The following is a 15,520-nucleotide window of genomic DNA, read 5'->3' on the forward strand; positions in this document are numbered from 1 at the left end:
ATACTACACAGTACTACTACTGCATACTACACAGTACTACTGCTCTAAAGGTGCAGAGGTCACAGGTCACATGTGAAGAATCGCAGCTCTGAAAGACAAACTGGGAGTTTCAGAGTTTGTGTGTTTGACTCGGTGTGTCATCTTTACCTGAAATATGTGATATTTTTATTGGTCAGCCAATCAGAGAGAGGCTGAGAGCCTCCTCTCTTCTGATTGACTGAGTCAGTAAAAGACAGTAAGTGGGCTTTGAGTTGAGTTTTCTGACAGTAAACTGTAAATGTTCTGCACACATCGAATTCCTTTCAACCAACTACTGGATTAACTGTAACTCTATGTTGAAGGATGATATGCAGGTGTATGATCGTATGAAGGGGTCTGACTCTGCCTGAGTACTTTTACTCCTGAGTACTTTTACTCCTGAGTACTTTTACTTCTGATACTTGAGAATCTACATTGAGCTGATCGCACTTCTTCTTTCACTTAAATGAGACTCTGAACTTCTGACACAATATTTTTAGACTGTGGTGTTTTCTGCTAAAGTAAAGCTTCCTCCTCCTCCACTGGTAATCATGTGATCAGTTCATTTAAAGCTCCATATTTTCTTCTTCTTCTGTGTTTTATTTGAAGTGTTGATCCATCAGAAGATATAAAAATCATCTCAGTGTAGTTTCACATCTCCTTTCTCGGGCTTCTCTCTGGAGCTCTAGTAACAACAGGTCGGTAAGCGAATCAGAAGAGAGGAGACTCTGAGCCTCTCTTCTGATTGGCTGACTGTTTTCTGACTGATCCAATAAAAATACAGCAGATTTCAGGTAAAAACACTCAGAGAAACCAAATCCTGCAAGGTTTGGATGGTGGGTCCAGGTGGGCGGGGCTTGGTGACTGCTTTGTTGTGACATCACAAAGTTCCAGAAGTCCTGACGGCTGGTTTTAAGGCTCAGTTTCTGAATACAGGCTGTGTGCATTTCTCTGTGGACTGAGGCTTTGATACTTTCACAGTATTAATATAGAAGCTAGAGCTGATCTATAATCACACTACACATGGACACACACCTTTACACTGGAGGAGCTTTAATTAAACAGAAGTGGTCCAGGTGTCGTCATGTGAGCAAGAAAACAAGAAAGTCTCAGGAAATGAAAACGCTCAAGTACGTGAAGCTCTGAACTTTACTTGAAGGAACAAATAAAAACATTGTGTTCTGATGATATAAAGGCCAAACAATCGATTTATTGGCAGATTAATCAATGATGAAAATGGAGACTGTCCTGTAAAAAAAAAAAAAAAATGAACCCACTGGTCGTCTGTGCAGCAGGTTACTATGACATCATAGTTAGGTTTTGTTGCTAGGCGACATCTTGTGTTCGTAGTCATGATGACAGGAGGAAAGGGAAAAGTGTCAGTGACGTAGTATAAAGAGAAACAGAGTCCACGTCAGGAGGACGAGGATGAATGTGACACAGGACAGCGGTGTTCGATTCCCATGTAAAAGTAGCAGTTTATGTTGTAACCATGGCAACAATGGTCGTCTAATGTCGAGACAGTAGTTATTGAAGAGTGAAACTTTTCCTCAGTTTCAGATCCAGACACACTGAACACAGGTTTTATTTACTGCAGCATAACTTTATTTAAATGTTTAAATATCTAAAGAAAAACAACAAGTTCTGAACCAAACTCAGTTGTAATAAAAAATAAAATCATCTTGCATATAAAAAGACTGTTTTATAGTTTAATTTATTAGACTTTTCTGGTGTATTTGTGTATTTTTTCTGACCTTGAACTGACCTAGAGTCAGATTTTGAATGATAATCACTCATGTTACAGGTGCCTGTGTCGTTTTTCTCTCGGCTGCTTTACACTTTGTTAAAATGACAAATCGAGACGTCAGACAGACTAATATTAAATATGAACCAAAATCAACCTGGACTCCGCTTGTAAACCTGCACACACGCAGTACTGGAATCAGCTCACGTACATGTGTTTTCACTGGCTGGTACATTGTGGTGTTGTGGTGTTTGACTTTAGTAACAGGTCTGAATGTTTCTTCCTGCCGACGCTGCGACGCAGAGCGGAAGCATTTCTCTGTGATGAGGAGGACGATGATGAAGAGACAAACTGAACGCGCTGGGTGTTGTTTTTTAACACGGACTCTTTGTGTTTTCTCTGCGCTGCTGATGTGTGAGTGTCTCACCTGCCCTCAGCTCAGTCTGCTTTACTTCCTGTTTTAAATTTAGCCCAAACTTTCAGAGACTTCATCACTTCCTCTTTTCACTGACTGCTGCTCCCAGTGCAGTCTGCACAGCGACACACCTCCGTCTTTGAGTCAGTTTGTGTTTTAACTGCTGTCACATGCTGCGTTGAAGGTTGTGCCTTTGTATTTTTACCAGTGCGCACACAGTACTGTTGGTGGTTAAAGTGAATTAGTGAAGAGAGCGCTGGGTTTCACTCAAACGTGTGAAGGTGCAGCTTTTTCACCGAACTCACTCTCAGATGGAAACGGTACGATAATTATAGTCTTAGATTTAAACACAGTCTGTAACTTCCTCGAACAGAAGGCGGCGTTGGCTGATGTTGTGAAGCAGCGTGGGATCATGGGAGTTGTTGCCGTCAGCTTCTCCTGGTTTGGATTCCTTCAGTGTCAGTGGTTCAGGAGGTTTTAACCTGGAGCTGCATGAAGCGGTTTCACTTTAAAAATCAGTGATTAACCAACACAGGACGTCTCAGAGCGGCTGGAAGGCTTCTGATTGGCTGACTGTTTTCCAATAAAAATATAGCAGATTTCAGGTAAAAACACTTAGAGAAACCAAATCCTGCAAGGTTTGGATGGTGGGTCCAGGTGGGCGGGGCTTGGTGACTGCTTTGTTGTGACATCACAAAGTTCCAGAAGTCCTGACGGCTGGTTTTAAGGCTCAGTTTCTGAATACAGGCTGTGTGCATTTCTCTGTGGACTGAGGCTTTGATACTTTCACAGTATTAATATAGAAGCTAGACCTGATCTATAATCAATCAATAATCATTATAATCAATCACACCTTTAGACTGGATGGAGTTTTAATACTGTTCAAACTGTGTGTTGACAGGATGGGGAACCTGATCAAAGTGTTAACCAGAGACATCGACAACAATGGTGGAAACTTCTTCTTGGATTTTGAGAGTAAGACACACACACACACACACACTCACACACACACACACACACACACACACACACACACACACACAAACACACACACACAACCACACACACACAACCACACACACACGCACAAGCACACACGCTCACACACACACACACACACACACACACACACACACACACAAACACACACACACAACCACACACACACAACCACACACACACGCACAAGCACACACGCACACACGCACAAGCACACACGCACACACACACACAAACACACACACACGCTCACACACACGCACACACACACGCACACACGCACACGCACAAACACACACGCACAAACACACACGCACACACACACGCACACACACACGCACACACGCACACGCACAAACACACACGCACACTCACACACACGCACAAGCACACACGCACACGCGCACACGCACAAGCACACACACACACACACACACACACAAACACACACACACGCTCGCACACACGCACACACACACACGCACAAACACACACACACACACACACACACACACACACACACACTCACACACACACACACACAGTGAAGGTAAATTGCTCCCCTGGGTGGGACTCTGACTGTAGGTCACGGTGTCAGATGAATGATGATGTAACTCTGTTGAGCTACAACATGGAGTCATCTGTGAACTGTATCAAACGTGTTTTACAAATAAAGTTTGATTGATTGGCGAGTGAAATCAAACATGTTTATCTTCCATTTAAAGGACGATCTTGTTCCTTTTATTGCTGCACATTCTGGGATTATTTCTCTGTGCACAACCTAAACACGTCCAACAGAAATTACACGTACATGTTAATTCACCCTCCGTTACCCAGCATGCACGGCTCCTGCACCACAGAGCGAGCAGGCAGCAGCGGTGCAGACTCACTGTGTTGAATTTGGCAGATGTACAAACAGAGGTGGAGCAGAGGGTGTGTGTGTGTGTGTGTGTGTGTGTGTGTGTGTGTGACCTTTGACCTCACGCTTCTCTCTTCAGACGCTCAGCCCTCACAGTCAGAGACGGGGGTGTGGGAGAAGGTGAACCAGGTGCTGACGGAGGCCCAGATCATCCTGGATGACCTGCAGGCGTACAGAGGAGCAGGAGAGGAGATACGACAGGTAAGACAGATCAGATCCAGTCCTGGTCCTGGTCCTGGTCCTGGTCCTGGTCCTGGATTCAACACTGACACTTTACCTCACTCACAAAACATCTCCCAGAAGCCAAAGTGTTAAATGAACACGAGCGGCTGAATCATCCACAGACGTCTCCTCTCACTTCCTGGTTGAGTAATCTGGGTCAGGCCTTTAGCCCCGCCCACCACCTGCTGGCTCCAGGTGGACAGGTGAAAGAGCAGAGAGCATCAAGATGGTGAGAGGAGGAAACATCAGAGAGACTCAGTCAGACCCAGACTCAGAGGAGGAGTCTGAGACCAGAACCAGAGACTAGCAGACGGGTCAGAACCGTTAGCTAGTTAGCATCTTTCATTTATTTATGTTGTTTATTAGCTTGTAACTAGCAGTGGCTGACACAGTGTTAGCAGTTGTGCTAAGTTTTATTCTTTCAAATAACGAGCTGAAAACCAATAAAGTGTCTGTGGTTTAAAACTAGATAAAAGTTGATGTTGAGCTTCAGACAAACACACTGACACATGATCATAGAGGATATGATGTCATCGACAGGCGGCCAATGAGACGTTTCCATGGTTAAAATCACAGATTTCTCTGGTTTGAGAAACTGTAAGAACACAACTCAACAACATGTAGAACACAGGTCCAGATGTTTTGAGACGTTTTAATGTGGAAAAGTTACAGATTAGAACTTTCAGGGTAAAAATGAAGGAACCAAAGACTGTACCCAGAAGACTGTGCAGTGATTTATAAGATCCCTGTCAGGTTCACAGGCTGAGGTTCCAGTTCATATCCGACTCCCACTCTGAGTGTGAGGACAGTATCAGAGAAACATCTGGAAGAAAACTAAAGAACCACATTTCCAACATGAATGTGATCTGACGGTGAAGTGACAGAAGTGTCCACTAGAGGGCGAACGCACCACACGCTCTGACCTCCACCCTGTCTTCAGTCTCCACCCTCTGCTCATCAGTGACGGACGCAGCAACAACGACGGAGCTTCATGATTCAAACACAAGAATCTGCAGAAACACACTTTTTATTATTGGTGGAAAAACATGACGAACAGGAAGTGACAGAGAAAAACAGTGTGAGGAGGAAACAGACAGTGACACAGTGAATATGAAACCAGATCTAGGGCTGAAGATTGAATTATGTTGGGTGTGTCCTGTGTGTGTGTGTGTGTGTGTGTGTGTGTGTGTGTGTGTGTGTTCAGGCCATCCAGAGTCCTGGTGTGGAGGGCGTTCAGGAGAAGGCCTGGTCAGCTGTGGTCCCTCTGGTCACTAAACTCAAAACCTTCTACGAGTTTTCCCAGAAGCTCGGTAAGAACCTGAACGCAGCACGCCGCTTCTTTTCTCACACGTTTATACTTTAGACAAAAAGCCTGTGTCACAGGAAATGATGAATTCACAGCTGTGAGTCTGGATCAGTCCAGATGAAACCTGGTCCCCCCTCATCTCTCCTCTAGCGCCACCATCAGGACAAACTTTATATTTTAGCTTTTTATATTATATTTTAATTCTGTTCATTTATATTTACATAAGAAATAAAGATATATATATCAGCTGGAGACAGAGCAGCTCTGACTGGACGTGGATTATTCATGGAGAAACTCCTGCACTCGCCCTCATGAATATTTATTCATAGTAAATAAACAGAAATAAACAGCTCCTCCCTCTACACAACGTCACAGGAAACAACAGCTCCCTCACTACAGGCCGAAGGGTCAGGGCCGACCTTTCACCTCCGAGATTAAACTACAGCTGCAACCGAACAGACGTGAACATGAAGCAGGACGAGGAGAGAAAATACCCAAACAAGTGCTTAAAGACTTTCACTGCTACATTTATGACGTGATCATGATCATGATCAAATTTACCAAGTGAATCACACATTCTTATTTCATGATCACAACTGGTCTCACCCTCGTGTTTTTACTTCTTCCTCTGATTGAAACAACCTCTGATCTCAGCTCAGTAAATGATTTAGTGCTTTTTAAACATTTCAGGTTTTTAAAGATCATTTATTTTCAAATCATTCAAAAACATTATATTTTAGTAAATTGTTCTGTTTTGAAAATGGTTTGTCGGCCCACTTGCAACGCCCCGGCCCCGGCCCACAGCTGGGGAACCACTGCTTTATACATTATGTCGAACCAGATCGTGACATTTTAAAGCATATGAGTGAATGAATGAATGAATGAATGAATGAATGAATGAATGAATAGTGGGTTGGTTGGTTCGTAATAATCTCACCGGTCTCTCAGAGTCCAGTCTGCAGTGTCTCCTGGACGTCCTCACCAGCTCCGGTTCCACTCCCACTCAACATCTGGAGCAGAAACAGGCTCTGGCTCGTCAGTTCGCCCACATCCTGCACTTCACGCTGCGTTTCGACGAGCTCAAGGTCCGCCTCTTCACCTCCTCCTCCACCTCCCCTTCTTTATACAAGCTCAGCACCCACTGCTCCTCCTCCTCCTCACGTGTCCGCTCTCTGATCTGTCGTCTCTGTTTCAGATGACCAACCCCGCCATCCAGAACGACTTCAGCTACTACCGCCGCACCATCAGCCGCATGCGAATCAACAACCTGTCTGTAAGATTCAACAGTAGAACACAGAATAAGAGAAAAGTGATGCAGCCAACGTGCATCATGTTCCTGTGTATGAGGTGTAAAGCAGATGATTGTTACTCAAGGGATACTTCCTGTTTTCAGTAGGTGGCGTTATGAGTATGACGTCATATTAACATGCAGATGTCTTCAGTCTGGGCCCGTCATCAAACATGTGAAGTCTGCGGCAGATTGGACAGTATATATTATAGTTATAACAACTTCCTGTTTCATGGCGAAACATCGAAATTCGCCAGCAGGCCGTTCAACGAAAACTCAAAAGTGTCGCCATTCAGCATCACGAAGGTCTTAAGACGAAACGGACCAAATATGATGCTGATCTGATGAATTGTTTTGAAGGAGTTTGTTAAAGTGCGACGCCCATAAATCACAAAGTCTGGAAATTGCAGAGGAAATTCAAAATGGCTGACTTCCTGTTGCGTTTAGGGTCTGGGTGCAATAGACTTTTTTGTAAGTCTTGGCATGTTTCATGTGCCTACAGAATTTTCTCTTTAACTCCTGACTGGGTTTCCACGGCAACCTGTTTCTTTTTCAGGCCGACGCAGGAAATGAGGTCAACAACGAGCTGGCCAATCGGATGTCTCTGTTTTACGCGAGCGCCACGCCGATGCTGAAGACGTTAAGTGACGCCACGTCGAAGTTCGTCTCAGATGTGAGTCCACACGTTCATTTCACTCACTGGTTCCTTTTGTAATTTATGCAGCATGTGTTTCATTTATTAATAGTTCATCCGTTCATTGTGGCTATAAACACAGATCATGAAGCGTCCGGATCCGTTAGAGCATCGTTAGTATTAGTTTGTAGAAAACATTCACATCGGAGGTGTAATGACCGTCCTGGCCTGTAGGTGTCAGCAGCAGCGGAGCACGTCGTCACTCAGACACTTATTGTTTCTGTGAAGCTGAAGTCATGGAAGTTTCCTCCAGATCAGCAGATCAGCAGTTCTCAACCTTTTCCTCTTGAAGATCTCAAAGCTGTTGTTGCTTTCTTTCTTAATGATAACGACTGAACATTCGACACGTGCGCTTCCACCTCATTAACGTGCATTAGACTCTCACTTGTTGCTTCTGATTGAAACTTTATCGTCCTGCTGCAGAATCCAGACGTCCCCATCGAAAACACCACAGACTGTCTGAGCACGATGGCCAGTGTGTGTAAAGTGATGCTGGAAACACCGTGAGTCCTGACAAGTTCCTGAACGCATCATCATCATCATCATCATCATTACAGCCAGCACATCCTGACTCTGTGTGTGTGTTGTTGCTGTGTGTGTGTGTGTGTGTGTGTGTGTGTGTGTGTGTGTGCGTGTCTGTGTGTGTGTGTGTGTGTGTGTGTGTGTGTGTGTGTGTGTGTGTGTGTGTGTAGGGAGTATCGCAGTCGTTTCACCAGTGAGGAGACGGTGTTGTTCTGCCTCCGTGTGATGGTCGGCGTCATCATCCTGTACGACCACGTTCACCCGGCCGGAGCCTTCGTTAAGACCTCCAATATTGACGTATGTTAACGAGGCACATTCACACACACTCGACACACACTGGTTATTTGCCTGGTAGACCCACGGCCCTTTGCTGCATGTCTTCCCCTCAGTCTCTCTCCCTGTCTGTCTCACACTCTCAAACATGAAGGAAAAACCCCCCAAAATATATAAAAGAGACTGAGACAGACGGACAACCAGAAAACAAAACGTCTCCGGCTCTGACTGTCGTCGGCGTGCAGAAATAAAATGACAGTCTACTTATCATACCCACAGAAGTAATCAGATTACTGTGGCAGCACCTCATCAGAAGGAATCAGGTCTCTGTCAGTCCTGATTCTTGTCTGGATTCTGGATCGAGTCTCCGTGAGTTTTCTCTAGTTGTGATTTCAGGCTGAATGACGTCTGTGTCTGTGTTTGGTCCTCGGCAGATGAAAGGCTGCATCAGGGTGCTGAAGGAGCAGCCGCCCAGCAGTGTGGAGGGATTACTCAACGCTCTCAGGTGTGTAGACCTCCACCAACACATCACAGATACTCATGAAGAAGAACTCTAAGTCATTAACCCCCCCCCCCCCCGCAGGTACACGACCAAACATCTGAACGATGAGACTACCTCCAAGCAAATCAAAAACATGCTGCAGCCAAATTAACTCGACGCTCGTTTTGTTGTGTCTCGGTCCAGATTTCAAAAGAACTACTGAACAAACCTTTAGCTAATGTTTCTTTGTTTAACCTCATTTGTTGTTTTTTTGTTTTTTTATTCTCATTTGAAAAAAAATGTTTTTGTTGTTGTAAAAAAAAAAAAAAAAAAAAAAAGCTGGTTGATCCAAGAGAAGACGGTGTAAAAATCAGGTTTCATGTTCGAGCTCCATTCACATCAAGTCAGATTTACAACAACTACGATCTTCAGAGGGAAATCATGTTTATTACCAGGAGAACAGCTGACTTCCTTTTTTCTTCTGCTTCCTGAAACAGCTGTTTAACCCTTTAACCCCCGAGTTTCCCTCTGAAACCTCCACCTCCAAAACCCTGAGGGTTTTCTGAAGAACGTGACGTTAAGATAACGAGACCTTAAACCTCTGGCTTTTATTGTAAATCATTGGCTTTGCCTTGGAAAGTGAATATGGCTGAAAAAACATTTGTCAACATTCTCAGATCAGTTTTATTGACTTTTTTTGACCATTAGGGTGAAGACAGTGACTTACAATAAAAGACAGAAGTTTAAGGTCTCAGGTGGTTTTTATTTCAGGTCTCTTTCTGCTTCAGAGGCTGAGAAATGAAAGTTTTAGTGACAGCGTTGTATCAGGTGAATCTTTACCTCTAGCTAGCGATGATACTGGCTCCTCCCCCTCCTCCTCCTCTGACATGCTAGCTGGTTAGCAGCTTAGCAGGTTGAAATCTGGTGACTGAATCTTATAAATCGTTGTTGTTGTTGTGATGGAGCTAACAGCTGTATTCTGCTTTTTTGTGGCTAAAACACAAACGAAATACATTTCCCATAATGCATTTCACCGTCCTGACACGGATTTTAGCAATTCACAACGCATTTCATCATTGACGTCTCAAAATTGACGTAATCAGATACCACACATGTTCGTCTCATCTGGTCTTAAGAGGTTAACCTGTCTGTAACCATGAATCTGGCTGATATCTCTGGATAATAATAATGATAATAATAATAATAATAATAATAATGACGTTATTTATATAGCACCTTTAAAAACAGAGTTTACAAAGTGCTTTGACAATCGAAGCTAAAGCAATAACAGGCAAGAGGCTCAGGAGGCAAAATAACATCCAAAAGTTCAAACTAAAGCAGTTAAAGATGGAAGACAAACAATATACCTCAGTATAAATGAGGACAATTAGAGAGAGGAGATACAGTATATAAGCAATAAAAGGACGATAAAAAGACAATATCACATACAAGTCTATAAAAATGGTTTTTAAGAAGTGACTGACTCTGCCTTATCTCGGGCAAAAAAGCATTTTCTCCTGATAATATCTCGTTATCTCTGGATAACGAGGTTTGTTATATTGAGATAACATGTTAAAGAAATTATGGCCTTTCTCAGCTTCCATAGTTGAACTCCCAATAAATGATTTTATTCTCTTACTAGGCATAAGACTTAATAAGAGAATAAAATGTGTGTGGTTTAGTGTACTGTAGTGAATGATTTGTGTCTCTCTTCTGAACGAACTGAAATGTGGTCAGCAGGATAGTTTTAGGGCTCGAACATGTAAAAGCAGTGATAGCACTGTAGGAGGAGTTGGGGATTAGCTAACAGAAGGAGAAGCACTGTGACGGTACTGAAACGAGGGAAACCTCAGACTGATGTGGATTTCAGTTTTCTCTATGTCTGAACTGATGTGATCAGTGGGACCGCTGACTGGAAACTTCTACAAGCTTTTTGTTTTGCCTCGTGTGTTGATGCTGCAGTGCCAGGGATTCTGATGCTGCAGTGCTAGGGATTCTGATGCTGCAGTGCCAGGGATTCTGATGCTGTAGTGCCAGGGATTGTGTGGCATTAAGTGTTTTTAATGATGTTTGTGTTGGCCAAATAAAGTTTTTACATTTTTAAGAAAAATCTGCATCTGGTTGATGATAAAGTTCTGGTTCTGAGACGTTTTCTAGCTTCATGTGACTGAGCAATGAATATGAAAAAAAGTTCTATAATGATGATGAATAATTATTACTTAATGTTTATATTTACATATATTTATAATTACATTGTTTTTTAGTCAACAGAACATTAGGTCTCTCTCTCTTTCTCTCTCTCTGATGAACCTGACTGGGACGCATTTGTTGCTTTTACAAAAGCATTGAACAAATGCATCCCAGTCTGGTTCATCACTTTTTAGAGTCCCCTGGAAACACTTCTGTTGTCGTCTGTGCTACTTGCTGCACATTTGTATATTTGGTTGCATTGTGAGTATTTGCAGCTCATGAAGAAGGAGATGTTTTCTGAATTAGTTTGAGCTCTCAGGGCCACCGTAGAATAACAAATATTAACAGAGGGAAAACTGCAGTGTCCCTGCTGTTTTTTCTTCTTGTTTGTTTCATCTAAACAAGAAAAGAAAACCCATTTTGTCGGTTTGGCTAAAAAGTCCTGGATGGCTAAAAGCTTTTCACGGCTAAACAGAGTGTGTCTCAGGATCTTCCCTTTCTGTGCTACTCATCAGTTCAGTGTATATTTGGCCTCAGATCTCCTCGGCCCTGGTTCCACCTCAAATGCAGAACTTGTGATTAATCACCGTGTCTGTTCTACTCTCCCAGCTCCGATCTGTTTTCTGATTGTGGAACAGTTGATGTCACTGTCGGGTCTCTGTTGGTATTTTTAAATCTTTTTGAAGACTCATCTTTTTACTTCTGCTTCTCAGTCTGCACACATGTTCATTGACGACATGATTGTTTTTATTCTGTCTGACTGTGTTTCTGCTGACTTTGACTTTCGCAGTGTTTTTTGTGTATTTATTTACTTCATCTTATTTATCTGAACCTGTTTGTTCAGCACTTCTCATGGCTCCTTCTCGCTCTGATCATATCTGAAGTTACAGTAAGATTTGAACTGTACTGGGTTATACAGGGAGGTGTTTCTGTCTGTAATACCCTCACATGTCTGAAACAGCTTCACAAAGGAGGATTAATTAAGACTGTTAATTAGACTGACTCAGTTGTAGCTAGGTGTTCCTAATAAACTGCCAACTGGGTGTATATATAATTAAAATTAGTCTGGGTGTGATGAAGAAACAATGCAGCAGACTGCACCAAGTTAATTACAGTAAAACAGCCTAAACAAATCATATTATTGCTGCAAGGCCTTTTAGTGGATTCATCCATGCCTGGAAATGGAAATTAAGCTAAACCTGAAGCTAAACCTGAACCTGAAGCTAAACCTGAACCTGAAGCTAAACCTGAACCTGACGCTAAACCTGAACCTGAAGCTAAACCTGAACCTGAAGCTAAACCTGAACCTGAAGCTAAACCTGAAGCTAAACCTGAACCTGAAGCTAAACCTGAACCTGAAGCTAAACCTGAACCTAAACCTAAATCTAATAAACCCTAAAGGGCTAGTCAAGTTTATTTGTATAGAACCTATAAAACAAGCTAAAACTGAATAAAGCAGATGAAACAGGAGAATAAGAATTACAGTGTCAAATCCCAAATGTAACTTAAAACAAACAGAAATGTCTTAAACCGTGAATTTAAAACAGATGGGAACTGAGCGACGGAGCAGAGCTGCAGTTTATGTTCTAGTCCAGATCGTCTGGTCTGTAACGCAGCAGCACGTCAGACATAAACCTGCAGCGCTTCATAAAACAACAGCACAGCTTGTTGAAACCTCGTCTGAACAGTCAAACAGCGAGGACACACACCAAACGTCCTCACTTACCAACTGTAGTGGGTCCTCACAAAGATAGAAACACACTCACACATGTGGAATGTGCTGCTTCCCGTCAGCTGTTTTTCCCACAAATGACTAGTTTCCAAAGAATGTGAAGAGGGAGGGAGAGAGTGTGTGTGTGTGTGTGTGTGTGTGTTATTTGATAACCTTATTTCCAGCTCAGTCTCACATCAGTCAGATAACATTCTTCCTCACTGGTTTCATTGCGGAGAACGTGGATCATGACGACAGCAGAGACCAACAAAACCACAACACCAGAGGATCTGAGGATCTGAGGACACGGCTCAGCTCTGGTTTGGTGTGTCATGTGCCAACACACACACACAGCACCACAAACTCCTGCAGGTTACTGTTCTTTATGGCTCCAGTATGTATTTGAATGTATTTCACATTTTGAGGGAAATATAATTGTGATCAGATTAGATTTAGTATCAATATCACAAGGAAAATGTTGTTTAATTTTCTTATTCAGAAGTTTACAAGTTGCCAAATGTTGATCCTGACTTCCTTCAGAATAAGTTGCACAACAATATCTGCTTGCAGTGGCTACAGCAGACAAACACACAGAACAATCTAAAGATAAGATGAAGATGAAAATACCTCTGAATCTTCTGTCTGAAGCGATGAGTCACAGTCAACTTCTAATTTCAACCAGCGACATCTTATATCTTAGAAGTTTTTCCACCCTGTGGTCGTCCGTTCCTCTGGGCTGACTCATCATGGACAGTAAATACCTCTGGACATGACATGAAGCTGAGCTGCGCTCTGGTCCTGTCTCTGCAGGTGACTCAGATCCTGCTGGGCTCAGTCACCACAACAGTTCATCAGCAGTGATACAAACTGTGGAGCAGAGACTCAAAGCATTTTAAAGGTCTGCTGATGTTTTATATTTTAATTCTCCTCATGTTCAGAGCCGAGCGTCAGTGAATCATCCTGCTGCTCTGGGTGACATGTTCCTTCATCATCGTGCTTTATTTTGACTCGGCACACACACCGTCCTGCAGCCGCAAACACTCACTACAGCACCAACGGTGGATTAATCCTCCGCTGAAAATAGTCCCCTACAAATGCTTTACATCAAGGGCATAGTTTATTTACATATAAGATCTCGATTTACATTTAAATAAAAACTACACACAGTATGAGATCAAACATTAAAAGAATATATGAGTACATTAAATATGTGAAATACCCACAGTAAAATGTGTATATGTTAATTTATCAAAATATCAGTGTGATGAATCTTTACATCTGTATGTGTTCTATGTAAAAATCATGTGTTAACTTGTGTTAATATTTATTTATCTATATATTCAATTTATTTATGCAAGTTTATTAAACCAACATACATGTTAATGAACCTGCTGGGACTTCACAATAGGGCTTTGAACAAGTGTGTCCCATCCTGGTCCACCACTTTTTAGTGTCCCCTGGAAACACTTCCTGTTGTGTTGTGAGTATTTGCACCTCATGTTTTCAAAGTGATGACGATGCAGTTGCAGTGTGTTGAGCTCTCAGGGCCACCGTAGGAGACAGCGCCTGGTGAGTAAAGGAATGAAGTTTTACAATAGTTTGTTCTAAACTGGTAAGTAAACAGCTGCTAATGCTAACGTTAGCTATGTAGCAGTAGCAAAAACTTACGTATAGCTCCTTTAAGACGACTTTAAAATGAGTGCCATGTGCTGGATGGACGGATGATGGATGTTTATGACGTTCAGAAAACAAAAGGAAACAAGCCAACAGACAAACAAACTAAAAACTAAACACACAGATTTGAAATGAACAACAGACTGTTGAGCTTCTGTCGTGTAAAAACCTCATCACCTGTCTTCATCACTCAACACACACACACCTGTTGTGCCTGCTATGGTTCCTGACAGCTGATTGACAGGTCCTGGTGGGAGTGGGCGGGACTTTCTGGTAAATGTTATGTTTTCTACTCCTGAAACTTTATTTATTTAGGTAAATCAGCAGGAACCAGTCGGAGCGCTCTGAGCTGCTGCTGTGGGGATTTGAACCGACAACCAAGTCATTCACACAAACTCTAAGAAAAGAGAAATCATCAGTCTGACCTTTGTTCTGTGATGAAGACTGCGGCCTGTAGGGGGCAGCAGCCGAGACTTCAGTCTGATGATCCTGTGCAGAGGAAGAGGAGGTGGACCTGTTTATCTTATCATGACTGTTGAATACAATCTTATCTTTATAAGAAGTGTGTGAAGATTAGATGTCCAAGCTGCTATAAACTGCGTGGGAAGTGTGTGTGTGTGTGTGTTCCTGTTGAATTCGTGGAATTCAAAGGAACCTGTGTTTTCTGTGTTTCAGGTGTGTCTCACCTGAGATCAAAGAGAGAGGAAGCTGGGGGTGGGGGGGAGTTCTCTTTTTCTTTTCTTTTTAAACAAACATCTGCTGCAACAGCTCGGCCACGCCCCCTGTTAATGACAACACCTCTGAGTAAGTGAGAAAACTTTATTTCCAAGCACCTTTTGAAACCAGAGTTACAAGGTGCTAAATACCTTACAAGGTGAGTTTTTAACAGCTTCTTAAAACTGTCGACTGACTCAGGGTTCTTTATAACCGTAGGGGAGGACGGGTCCAGAGGGTGGGAGCCACAACTGCAGATGTCACCTTTGGTTTAAATCCAGTAATTCAGAAATATAATGTGGGGCCAGTCTATATAGTGCTTTATACTGAAGGTAATTAAAAGAATTTTA

The 15,520-nt window shown here is 42.7% G+C and overlaps 1 protein-coding gene across 2 annotated transcripts in view; it reads left to right on the forward strand.

Moving 5' to 3' along the window:
- Positions 1 to 10,990, forward strand: part of LOC111239855 (protein FAM49B-like) — a 12,910-nt gene extending 1,920 nt beyond the window's left edge. For both annotated transcript variants that reach the window (XM_022769772.1, XM_022769773.1), the window contains exons 2-11: positions 3,079 to 3,152; positions 4,175 to 4,296; positions 5,522 to 5,627; positions 6,572 to 6,708; positions 6,819 to 6,896; positions 7,468 to 7,584; positions 8,029 to 8,108; positions 8,298 to 8,424; positions 8,835 to 8,905; positions 8,984 to 10,990. In XM_022769772.1, the coding sequence (XP_022625493.1) occupies positions 3,080 to 3,152; positions 4,175 to 4,296; positions 5,522 to 5,627; positions 6,572 to 6,708; positions 6,819 to 6,896; positions 7,468 to 7,584; positions 8,029 to 8,108; positions 8,298 to 8,424; positions 8,835 to 8,905; positions 8,984 to 9,053 (981 nt within the window). In that variant the 5' untranslated portion in view covers position 3,079 and the 3' untranslated portion in view covers positions 9,054 to 10,990. The remainder of the gene's footprint in view (positions 1 to 3,078; positions 3,153 to 4,174; positions 4,297 to 5,521; positions 5,628 to 6,571; positions 6,709 to 6,818; positions 6,897 to 7,467; positions 7,585 to 8,028; positions 8,109 to 8,297; positions 8,425 to 8,834; positions 8,906 to 8,983) is intronic.
- Positions 10,991 to 15,520: the final 4,530 nt, after the last annotated feature.

This window comes from Seriola dumerili, unplaced genomic scaffold, assembly GCF_002260705.1.
Source record: "Seriola dumerili isolate Sdu_G_001 unplaced genomic scaffold, Sdu_1.0 BDQW01005112.1, whole genome shotgun sequence".
Lineage (NCBI taxonomy): Eukaryota > Metazoa > Chordata > Actinopteri > Carangiformes > Carangidae > Seriola > Seriola dumerili.